This window comes from Lepisma saccharinum, chromosome 3, assembly GCF_977018435.1.
Source record: "Lepisma saccharinum chromosome 3, izLepSacc3.1, whole genome shotgun sequence".
In the NCBI taxonomy this organism is placed as follows: Eukaryota; Metazoa; Arthropoda; class Insecta; order Zygentoma; family Lepismatidae; genus Lepisma; species Lepisma saccharinum.
In genome coordinates, this window is record NC_139231.1 from 117,603,931 (window position 1) to 117,617,251 (window position 13,321).

Below are 13,321 nucleotides of genomic sequence, written 5' to 3' on the forward strand. Positions count from 1 at the left end.
CATGCATTGTGATTGTAAATTTGTAATTTCTAATTGAAGACTGGCATTGAGTGTGGTTTGCAAAGCTTGTAAATCACTTCTTAATTTCTTGACTCTGACATCAAGCATAAGAATCTCATCACTGTGATCTTCATGTCTTGTATGGCCAAATATATCGTTAGGCATTTTGTTTTAATGGTTATTTATTATAGAGTATCTGATTCTTAATTCTATAAAAAAGGGTATGAGCTTGTCATATGATCCAGGGACCTCAATATATAAGCAGTCACCAGCAGAAACAGTATATACAGTGCCAGAAACCATGTTTGAGTGCTTAATTCTGTAAATATTTCTCCCTACTGAAATCTTGACATCACCCTCAGGGGTTGTAATAAATTGCAATTGCCCACCTACAGGTAATTGGTAATGATTTAAATTATTGTTAAATATGTACAATATTTTGCCTGTTTCATCATCATTATCTGTAAATATGCTGTTCAGATGAATAATTAACAAGCCACTCAGTTTAGACATCATATCAGAAGAGGGTTGTGGTGTGGGCAGCTCCATAATAGCCTGTTTCTTGAACCCAAATAAGTTCATAGGCATGTTTATTTATTTCAAATCATGCTCTGGAATTGGGCATTGATTCCCATTTTTCAAATCACAATGCCCCCAAGGTAGAGTATGTATGCAACATGATAAAATGCATCTCTTATCATCATGTGGGTCCAGGGCCACTTTTCTTACAATATTTGAAGTCAACAAGTGATCCTCACTCTGAATTCTGGATTCTGATGTTTTGATTGAATTCTGGGATTTGATGCAATTTTCATAATCTTCAAATTGGAGATCTTTTTCAACAGTTACTCTGCCAATGCCCTTGGCCTTTTTGACAACAGCACTACATGTTTTAAAACTGTACATCTTGGCACTTAACCCAGCAAATTTCACAATAACATCACCAAGTGTCTCATCTTTTAACTTGCCAGGCACCTTTTTGTTGTGGTGGTGTTGAATCTTTGTATGTTCACTGGTATCAAAGTATTGAAACAATTCAGGCTGTGACATATCTTGATAAACATCTTCTGTTTGAATATCAAGAATAAAACTATCCGTGTCCATGTACAATAATTTTACACGATCACCATAAAAAGGTTTCAGCACATCATAATACAATATTAACATATGTAATTTGGACAATTCCAATATCACAGCCCCTACATAAATAGGTTTATCAAACTTGATCTTTGTTTTCTTCATGTTGAAAAGTGCCATGTGCTCATCATAAATTCTTCTGTAATTGAAATTAGGCTTTGCAACCAATTTTTTGCTCAGGCTGGGGTCAGTAATTATTTTAACATCGGTATGTTTTCTGACATTTTCAATAGTTTTGCCATACACTGAATTCACCATCAATTTAAACAAGCCCTTATCAAATTGACTCTTTGCAGATGTTCGAAGCTCTGTATTTGTATCAATGTATGGTTTCAACCATTCTGAGTGCTTGAACCTTAAGACTTTGCCAACTTTGGTCACTTGAACACCATGTTTCATCAGGAACTGGAGGTTTTTGTAATATGTGACATATCCCTGTTTCGGCTCCAGGGTCATCATGAGCTTCTTCTGTTTAGAGCCAGGTGAGCACTTAACCTCAGGAATTGGGGACAGATCAGAAAATTTGTTGTGCAAATGATCTGGAATTATCAGATCAACCTCTAAGATGAGGCCATGTTCACGGTCATCATAATTCTTAAGATCTTCAATATTGTAATTTTCAACCCACTCAAGCTCTGCATATGGCAGTTTTTGCATCATGGCATGACCATAGAGGCTGTTTGCATCTACATACGTTATATAATTTGATGGCCGTGCTGGATCATAATCAGGCAGCATAATATGCTTGTTATTTGCTCTGGCATATCTCTGGGAACATTGCACCATCCCTCCTCTTATACCTTTCTCCATAAACAGATACATATCTTGATCCTGGATCAGATCCAATTGCATTTTGGTATTCAAAAACGTTGCGGCCCATGCTAGGCCCGGGGCACTGTAAAAATACATTGGATCCAGTCTATAATTTTGCATAGAAGATTTTCTGAATGCCTGAAGTATATCAGCTAAGAGGGTCACATCAAGTTTCAAATATGCCTTGTGATAATCACCAAATGTCTGGCATTTTAAATTGTTCCACATCAACTGGGCATGGTGATAATCTTCATCAGTGATTCCAGATCCTCTGATTTTGCTGTAAAACTCTTCTTGTGGTGGCAGGGAACACTCATCAAATTTAGAAAAATCTGTAACATAGTCATATGGATATACACCCTTCCGCCTAATTAATTTCAGGTCCTGATTTGGAAACAATGCACGTGTGATTTTGAATTGTTCATCAGATAATTGATTTGCCAGTGTAGCCAGGCCAGCAGATAAAAATCTGTAAGAATCAAGAAATCTTATGTGAATAGGAACACCACCAACTTTAATTATCTTGCTAATAGATATATATTTCTCATCATTTTCAGCTAAAATATTTAAATTCTGCTTGTCAAACCCCTCGTACCTGATCAGATGATGGAAATCATAATTGGATGCTCCATGGCAAAATATGGGGACAAATCTTGGTCTCTTGATCTTAATATTACAGCTATTACACAGGGCCATTAAGAATTTACCATCTGTATGAGAATGGTGTTTCACCTTGATATTTGTATCTGAAAATTCACAATCACATACCGGGCATTTTTCTGCATTGTTGAAATCTTCAATCTGTTCCTCTGTTAAAGGCAGCATAGGCTTTGATTTTAATAAGATGTTAGATGCTATGTCACGGCACTCATTTTCTATTCTATGTGCAAATATTTTGATGGCATTTGGTCCCATGTATAAGTATGGCTCACTAGCTACACCATCCCGTATAACCACATAGCAAAAACTAGAAGGTTCATGTAGCTGGTATGGTGTACTTGAAGATTCATCAGGATCTGGATTGCAGAATGCAAGAGGTTTGAGGTTCGATTCAAAATCACAGACAATATATGCTGGGTGTTCCAACAAGGCTTCAAACTTTTTGAATTTGCAATTTTCACTTGGATTAGGCATCACCATATGAACAGGTTTATGATTCCCACAGTATTTCAGATGCTCAATTAACTTGTTTTTAGCAATTTCTGCATTCTTTTCACAAACACCATTTACCATTTTTCTACCATCAAATACAGTTAAACATCTTCTGCACAACTTAAATATTGTATTGGATTTATCTAGTTGTGTTCTGACTATAGCTTCAAGATTATGTATCAAAGTGTAATGATATGTGCCATCCTTTTCAATTAAGAGCAGATCAATCGGAATTGCAGATTCATCATCAAGTGTACTGATTCTGAGAGGATCTATCAAGCAATTGCCACTAGAACAAGTAAATACATTAATAGATAATTGTTTACCATTGATTTCCCGGGCCCTTTTTTCAAATTTATCAATATTCTGAACTGACATTGGATATTCTAAACCCTCCATTGCATCGTCAAAATCATGTTCATGATGTTTATAATAAGTTATTCTCTCAGGATGCCTTGAAACTGGATACAGAGCAGCTAATATACACCACAAAAAGCATTTCTGGTCGGTATTTTCTATATTAACCACGGCTCTTCTGTTTTTAATATTATCAGGTAATGGCAGATATGTAGATCCTTGCAATGGGCTGAATTCAGAAATATTAACATAGAGCTTGTGCGGAGAGCCGCATAGGCTCCATCCAGACTCTTTTGCTGCAAATTCAGAGTGTTTAATATTCAATTGATTTATCAAGCTGCTTATTATTGTGTCTGAATTTGTATTTGAATATACCGGTACAGTTTCTGTTATGTGGGGCTGTGTAAATTTTGTGCCATTTGGTTTCTTATATTGTGTAAACAATTTAAGGGACAGTTTATAAGAGCCAAGATGTGCATTAAGAATTGCCTGCAGATCAGAATTTTTACTGTTCAAGAAATTCTCAATGCCACATCTTGGCTCTGACACAAAACAGTGATCCCTAAGTTGGCCATTAAAACTGCTACGGATAGGTTCATGTCGTGGCTGCTTTGCTGCTCTGGCATTAACAGGTGCTTCGTGCTTTCTTTTCAGACCAGATGTAGATGGTTGAGGGGGTAATGTTGATGACTGTACAGAGCAAGTATTTTTATGTTTATATGTGAAATATTCCATGCTATATTTTCTATGGCATTTGGGGCAAATTTTTGTGGGAGTTCTGTATTTGTCCGGATTACAAATCTTTTGGTGTCTGGCCCAATTAGAGCTAAATATATTTTTATTGCATTGATTACAATATTTTTGATTCGGCATTTTTGTTGTTGTTTATTATATACAATTTCTTGGGATTCAATTCAAAATTCTATGCTGGATAAAAATAGCAGTTGGGTTCAACACTGTGCTTTGTATGTGTGTGTGTATGTGTATGTGTGTATACACTTAATATTTTTGGCTTTGGTATTTATATACAATTTCTTGGGATTCAATTCAAAATTCTATGCTGGATAAAAATAGCAGTTGGGTTCAACACTGTGCTTTGTATGTGTGTGTGTATGTGTATGTGTGTATACACTTAATATTTTTGGCTTTGGTATTTATATACAATTTCTTGGGATTCAATTCAAAATTCTATGCTGGATAAAAATAGCAGTTGGGTTCAACACTGTGCTTTGTATGTGTGTGTGTATGTGTATGTGTGTATACACTTAATATTTTTGGCTTTGGTATTTATATACAATTTCTTGGGATTCAATTCAAAATTCTATGCTGGATAAAAATAGCAGTTGGGTTCAACACTGTGCTTTGTATGTGTGTGTGTATGTGTATGTGTGTGTGTGTGTATGTGTATGTGTGTGTGTGTATATGTGTATGTGTGTATGTGTGTATGTATATATACACTTAATATTTTTGGCTTTGGTATTTATATACAATTTCTTGGGATTCAATTCAAAATTCTATGCTGGATAAAAAAACAGAAATAGGCCACAACTTGGCCACAAGTAGACCGGAAGTAGGCAAACCGGAAGTGAACCGGAAGTGAACCGGAAGTGGACCGGAAGTGGACCGGAAGTGGACCGGAAGTGGACCGGAAGTGAACCGGAAGTGGACCGGAAGTGGACCGGAAGTAGACCGGAAGTGGACCGGAAGTAGACCGGAAGTAAATATGTGTGGGTGGGTGTGGGTGGGTGTAGGTGTATATAGGTGTGGGTGGCCTAGTTTTAAGTGTGGCCCAAGGGAATAAATTTATGGACAACAATCTCACAGAAGTGCCTTTTATAAGTGTAGGCAAATCAATCTGAGGGAGCTCTTCCTTTCTCATGGATTCCATGAGGGCTTTTTTACAAAAATCTTGGATTAGACAAGATTCCACACTTGAGCAAAAAGCTCATGTAGGCATGTTGAGCTTGTTTTAAGTATAGCCAAATCTGCTTAAGGGGGGCTCTTCATTTCTCGGGTTTATAATAGTACAAATACCACTACTCAAAAGTAATAAAGAAATATTGGGAACATCCTAGGAAACGAATGTAATTTATTTTTAAACAGTTGTAAAATATAAATAAAAGAGGTTTTGTGTATGCAAGGCCCTCCCCGGTTAGCTAGGGTTAAAATTGTATCTGAACCACTATGCAATATGTGTCCACTGGGATTGGCCAATATCTGCCTCTTTACTGCTACATCACGTAAATTTATTTTAGCTGGTTGTAAAATATGTCACTACAAACTTGTAAACTCATAACAGTAACTTCAAGTGCAATAGGTTAGCTGTAATTGGTAAAAAGCCAAAGTTCCAATTTTTTTCCAAAAAAAGCTGGCTTTTTTGCAACTCTATGTATATGGTTTGCCTGGAGATACAAACATCCTCTGGTTGATTGTTCATGGGTACAGTTATTAAGCATTGCTGTAATGAAGGTAATGGAAATAAAATGCAAAAACACTTGAATCAGCACTTACCTGATCTTCCAAGAATATGAGATTGGCTTTGTGAACTAGATTTTCCACAGCAATAATGCCACCCAACGAAGATGCGACATTATACTCTGTGATCAAGGTAAGGACCATTAGAGCTTCCACTATTAACTGCCGATATTCTGGCTGAGGGATTGAATTGAGAACAGTCTCTACGGCCAGAGCAAACTTCAATTCACCAGGCGTCATCTAAAAATAAATGTGAGAGAAAATGTATTTTATATGATGGAATCTACTGACTTTGTGCATTGCTTCTATACTTTGCTAATAAAACATAAAGGTATTTAAAGCTAGGCCTGATTTGACTACCTGTAGTATCAGTGCCAGAAAGTATCAATTTAAATTTAATCACCAATACCAGTTGATACTATTCTGAACCCACAAGATACCCAAACACCAGAAAGTATCAACCAGTATCGGTGATTAAATTGAACTGATACTTTTCGATACTGATACTGTTAATATTTGTACTGGCTTAGCTCTAGACATATCTGGAGTCAAAAAATGTCATCAAATGCTTGCAAGAACTGTTTATAGCATGCTCCTCATAACCAAAGATAAGCAGCAGTGGCTCCCAAAGTGTGCGCCGCGGTACCCTGGAGTGTGAAAAATAAATATGCTGACCAAGGCAGTAATTTATTTTATTAAAAACATAAACTAAACGTAACGTTTCAACCTTCTAGCAAGGTCTTCTTCAGACTCATTTATAATGCCCTGTTTTTGTATCTTGTTACTTTTGTACTTGATACAGTCTGAAGAAGACCTTGCTAGAAGGTTGAAACGTTACGTTTCGTTTATGTTTTTAATAAAATAAATTACTGCCTTGGTCAGCATATTTATTTTTCATAATCATGGAAACAAGGCTTAATGGTGTTACCCTGGAGTGCTGTGGCTGGCTTACAGGGGCCCTGTGAAGTGTTCCAATATTTTCACTGAAATGACACTTATTAGTCTACACATGGTTTTTAGAATCGGACCATTGCATCAATCCACCTATGTGGTTATTTAGTACTTTTTACACATAAAATGTTTCTGAATTTGAAACATGTGTTTATTTTTTAACTTAGGCAAGCAACCTACCCACACTAACTAATCGTTGCAAGTGTTAGATAGGTCTTCGACTTAGGCATTGTGGAAAAATCTTGAAAACTAAGGGCATCGTGAAATGAAAAAGTTTGGGAACCCCTGCCTTCTAGCATATAATTTGGTACTGCTTATATACAGTGAAATTCTTTGTTACTGTACTGTTTACATACATGCAAGCTTATGCAAGCAAAATAAGTTTTGAATTGTACTTACTTCCTGTGTGAGATTTTGTGGCAGAACTCTACCTTCTATTGCCAAACCTTGACACTGAAATTAAGACAAAAATAATATATTTACCAGATAGTACTTTGACTGAAATTAATAATTTAATCAATAATAAACATAATATGTTTGAATAATGAACATATTTTTTGGATTTACGTAACACACTGAAAAATTGACAACAAATGATAAATCTTTAATCATACAAGTCATGTTCATTATACATGAAATCTACATTGTGTCCTCAAACACAGTATACAGGTTGTTCGCTTTATATTCGACCATTTTCGATTCGGTGCTGCCACCTGGCGTATCATGCTGGAACTATGGGTCTGCTGGCGGGAGCAGTTTTGTGTCTGACCTTGTAGGTGCGTGAGTGTTGGTAGTGAATGTTATCAAATGGCGCCCAAAATCAACTGGTATTGGGAGGGTTACGTAATGGCCCTTTTCCATGCTAAGTTTTCATACGTACTCATTGTGAAACAGTCGGGAGAATAGGTTAACACTCGGGGTGACTACTGCGAAAGCTATTGTGGCCCATTACACACAACAGGCTCTCCTTGCGAAACATTCACCCACGAAAACCAACAGGAGAAGGGCTGCAAGCAAAGTGTCACCCGTAGTGCGAAGGGGGATACGTCGATTGGCGTGCCAAGAGTGTGATATGGCCCACAGATTTCACCTTGCACCGTCAACTGTGAACAAAACAATTCACAAGCGCCTCGGGTTGAAGTGTGTGCGGAAGGCCCGTGTACACCACCTTCTACCGCATCACATTGCCGAACGTAAGACGACCTGCAGGAAACTGTATGAAAAGTACCTGGCACGTTCCAAATGGAAGAAAGTTTTCACAATGGCTGAATCATATGTCCATCTCACTGCTGGTGGTCACATTCAGGCGATCAGGCAAGGGGCGCAGCAACTTTGTTCGTTAGTGCAGGGAAAGTTTCCCTTGTGGCTTTATGGTTGTGACGGGATTCGGATATGAGGGTAAGTTGATGATACGCAAGGTGGACAAAAACGTGAAGGTGAATGCCAGATACTTCCAAGACTCCATTCTGACACCTATCTATCGGAGAGAGATCCCACTATTGTATGGAATGGACACGAACCAGGTGATGATTCATATGAACAAGGCTTCGAGTCATGCCGCCAGAACATCACTACGTTTTTATCAGGAAATGGCAGAGGAATTAGGAATTCGTGTCATTCCGTTTGAAGACATTCCTGTGAAAAGCCAAGATGCCAGTCCAATGGATTTTTGCGCATTTGGACTGTTGAAACGACGTCTTCAACATCGCCACCCACGCACCCTGGATGGTCTATGGAAAGCTTGCAGGGAAGAGTGGGACAGAATTCCCATGCCTATCCTGCGCCGGAGCTTGCTGCAATGGAAACTGCGATGCCAGGCGATAGTCCACAATGCTGGGGGTCCAATAGAACATGATCGGTGGTGGCGGCGCGGTATCTCTTAAGGTGAGTACCCATCAGAAATGGTCGGATATAAAGCGAACAACCTTACTGTATAACTTCTTTTCACTAGAAATATTGAATACATTGATTGAATTGTTGTTTAAGTCCACTTTATGCACAGTGAGGCTAATTGGGACTGGACCTACAGTTTAAACTGGAATCCGAACCACTATGTGCCTCCACTGGGTATCGAACCTGGGAACCCTTGATTACAAAGCGATGATGCTACCACTGCAGCATCGGGTTCACTAGAAAGAGAACTACAATATATGGAACATCTTTGTTGTTGGAGAGTTTGTTTCCTATGTGGCAGTAGCTTGGAACTCTGGTGAGTGGTGGCACTAATTGGCTCAAAAACAGAAATGGCATCTCAGTAAGAGAGAGAGAGAGTGCACATTATGTATTTTTGTGTTGTGTTTGTTCATTTGCAAAATTAAATATCTCTTGATTTTTACTCCACATGATATCTTTTTTTGGTACTTTTTCTACAACATGCAAAGGTGATGTCTATCATCAACCTACAAAAACACACTAGTGAAGCCTTTCTCCATGTAACACCTGGCATCATGCACGAGTGAAAGAACAGGGCACACATGTTGAAAAAAATCACACTGACCACATTGCAATAAAAAAACAACTTTAAAAGTTGGAATGTATTTCAGGAATGCAAGTTTCGCAAATCTGGAATTGTATACTTCATTTATGTACACACTGTATAACAATGCAACTATGTCTTATCCACAATGATGAGAACTGATGAAATAGACACAAGTAACATCAATATTTCCACAGGATTTAAACCTAGAAATTTCATTGCAGTATGTAAAACTAGCCACTCCACCATGGAGCCTAACACTGTTTTGAAATATTTTGAATAACGAGACAGATATATTTGGTTCCGCAAAATTAAAGAACGGTTTTGACATAAATGTTTGCCATTTTATATCTATATTGGTCAATTTTATATCGGTATCACTGCAATTTTCATGCTGTTACAGCCGTAATATACATATGCATACGCACATATGGATAGTACTTACTCTCTCTAAGACAGACCATACCCGTGGGTAGAAACCTCGGGGTACCCTGTTGAGGGCTCCATCCAGACGCCGCCGCCTTAACCACTGGCCTTGTCTATCTGATTCAGGTTCATCTGGTTCTTCTTTGCCCAGAAGACTACCAATCTGACTTTTCTGTTGTGGAGAAATCAATTTTATAGACAATGCATTTACATGTCACATAGCTCGGTAATATACACTTGCTACCTAGTTTACATTTCAAGCTTGAGTTTCTGTTTTAAGTCCACTCTATGCACAGATAAGCTAATTGGGACTGGACCTAGAATTTAAAGTGGGATCCAAACCAATATATCCTTCCTCCAGGGATTCCTTAATTACAAGGTGACAATGTTACCACTACGCTATGCTACACCATCAACAAGGTCTTTATGTATGGCCTAGTGTCTTTCACTATATGAACACAGTTATTAAACACAAACACATTACAGCCCATATGATTACGTTTTTCTAGCCAAAATGGTTGATTTAAGCATAATAAGAATATCTTCTTACACTTGAATACTTCAGTGTTCGGAAAGTTACTTTTTGAAAGGTAACTAGTTACAGTTACTTGCTTAAAAAGTAACAGAGTTACAGTTACTCATTTTAAAAAGTAACTCAATTACTTTGCTTCAAATGTAACTGTAAGATACTTTCTGCTGGAAATTTTCTTTTCTTGCAAACAAATTACACAAATCGATCATTAATTGTAGTACATTAGTTTGTGAAGACTTACATGTTTTTTACTTATGTTACTGGTACATAACTCTTCATTCTAGAAACTTCACAGAAATAGCATGATTTTAACTATCTAACGTACCGGTTTCTCTTACTCGCTGCTCACGTATGTGTGTGTGTGTCTTTGTGTCCGCCGGAGAGATCCAGGGGGTACCTCGACAATTTACGGGGGTTGAACATTTCCATTTTATGAGTCAGCCGACTTCAAATTAAGCTTTGTACAATTTGGTTTTAAAATATGGGTCATAAATTTTTTAATAGTTGACGAAAAGTTGCCGATTTAAGTTTGTATCCTGACCAAAAAAGTTCAAGGCCACTTTACAATCAGAACAGCTGCAGTGACTGGGAGGCCTATTACTGTGTACATAATTTCATGACTCATTTTTGTTTTGGAAGTGATCAAGATAATGAATTTAATGTAGATTCTTCTGTATTTTAGTAATGATTTTTGTTCGGTGATGCCATCAACTTGACAACGCATGCTGAAACCGAAAAATATTTCTAAAAAAAATACCATCTTCCAACTGGCCCCATAGATTATGTATGAGCTTCAAAACATGATCCACTTGCAAAGTTACAGAGTCCCACTCTATAGTATGTAATATGAGTAGTGTGTGTTTATGTGCTTGACAGAGAGAGAGAGGGAGATCATTCATATAGAATACACTGGGATTAAGAAACTCACTCCTTCCCCTGTCCCCACAAAAAAACTCTTGACAATTACAATTTAAGTACGAATTTATCAGTTTTCTATGTCCTATATGTATCATGAGGAAAAAGTCTATATGATTAAGTATTTCTTTTTAGTTCATTCTTTTTTTTACCATTGTCAGTCCAGAAAGAAAAAATGAACAAATGCCATAACTCTGCAACCAAGGAAGCTCCAAATTTACTGTTTTGTAAAATATATTGAAGTTTTCAAGAACTTGCACTTTCTGAAATTATATTCTAACAAGGGAGATTTGCTGTGCATAAAGATTATATTATATTTTTAAATTATCTGGAATTGAGAGATAAATGAAATGACATAGATTTCAGCTTTCATATGCACACTTGCTAGGTCTTGTCTTCTTCAGTTTTGTTTATAATACCAGTACTGTCAAGTTCTTTTGTAAAAACACTTAAATATTGCAGGATGTCACTTTCCATTTTAATCCGGTATTCTAGCAAAGAAAAGCTATTGGATGCTACTTACACAAGGGGGAAATTATAAGGTCACATAGGAACAAACTACAGAAACAAGAGACACTTCACAGCACATGCCTGACAATGGCAAACTGTCAGCAATGGGAATGAATTCTCCTCCTAGAAGCTTATCTTCCTGCTTGTGGAAAATCCATCCCTCTTTCGAATATGCATATCACTTTGGGCATTTGAGGACTATGAACGAAAAATTAAACATGTGATAAACCTGTCACCTGCACCTGGAGCCTACCAACAGGAGACAAATTTAGTACAACTTTCTCTATTCCACTTCATCTATTGTTTGCAAGAATTAGTGAAACAAAAGATAGCTTTTGTGTTGCAGCAGATATCGAGTTCCAGCTCACTTTAAGTCCTAAATCGCCAATAATTTAACTGTCGTAAAGTAACTGTTGAAACGTTACTTCTATCAGAAAAAGTAACTGTTACAGTTACTTACTTTTAAAAGTAACTAGTTACAGTTACATTTTTTCAACTGTTACTTGTAACTAGTTACTTCCAAACACTGGAATACTTTGTTTTGGCTTTTTCATTAAATGTGATTAAAGTTTGCCTTGTTAAAAAGTTGACATAATTTATCTGCTTTATAAGTTTGAAAGCAATTAAATGAAAACCCACTAGCAATGAACCAAACTGCCATGAATTAAATCAGAATTCCAATACATTTCCAAAATAATACATTAGATGCCTATAAATGTTTTTAAACCAGCCTCCATGGCAGAGTGGTTAGCGCACTGCACTATGACACTAAAGGTCCAGGGTTCGAATTCTGGGCTGGGCATGCCATGGGTGTTTTTTGTAAGTGTCCCTTCATATATTTCATCATATCACCACATTCATCCTCATCTTCGTTATTAGCCAAAGTGACAGAAAAGCGAAGTAAAGTAAAATGAAACAATCAATCAAATGTTTCTAAGCTCTTGCTTCCTTCACAACTGACACAATTTCCTTTCAAAATCCTGATAACTTACCTTGCTCACTCTGCTTGATTTGCTGCTTATTACAGAGAAATTACCATGCCCAACTGTGGAAAAACAAAGATAAACTAATAAAGAGATAAACAATACTTATTTTGCAATATACTCATACTATGAACTTTCTGTTACTTGGGAATCACAATAAAAATTGTGATGTAATTGTCATCACAAGGTTCTCCAGAAAATTATTATAACCAAGTTGCCAACAAAGACAATTTGGGAAGAGCACTCTGAAATTTCTTATACATTTTTCTGGCACTGACAAACTTTCCCAATTAACTAAACCCTATGGTGCAACCACCATCTGAGGGCCAGGGCCAGCCAAACAGATTTTTTCAGTTGATTCATGGTTAGCACAACAAGTCCCATTGCACCTGTTTTCTGGCTTTCAATACCAGGACCTGTTCCTTTTTTTTTTTTTTTCCTTCTTTCCAAATAGCTCCCCAACTGTCCTCATGATGCTGAACTCTTAATTTTGGGGGCTTCCACCAGTAATCGAACCTGGGACTGCCCACAGCAAAGGTGGGAGCACTAATCATTTGGCTGCATTGGGGCTCTACAATTAACCAAGATATTTTA

The 13,321-nt window shown here is 37.2% G+C and overlaps 1 protein-coding gene across 3 annotated transcripts in view; it reads right to left on the reverse strand.

Moving 5' to 3' along the window:
• LOC145985350 (putative phosphorylase b kinase regulatory subunit alpha) overlaps positions 1-13,321 on the reverse strand; it is an 83,336-nt gene that overhangs the window by 19,811 nt on the left and 50,204 nt on the right. For all 3 annotated transcript variants that reach the window (XM_083119258.1, XM_083119260.1, XM_083119259.1), the window contains exons 21-24: positions 12,737-12,789; positions 9,807-9,959; positions 7,285-7,338; positions 5,971-6,174 (exon numbers count right to left, since the gene is read on the reverse strand). In XM_083119258.1, coding sequence (XP_082975384.1) covers positions 5,971-6,174; positions 7,285-7,338; positions 9,807-9,959; positions 12,737-12,789 — 464 coding nt within the window. The remainder of the gene's footprint in view (positions 1-5,970; positions 6,175-7,284; positions 7,339-9,806; positions 9,960-12,736; positions 12,790-13,321) is intronic.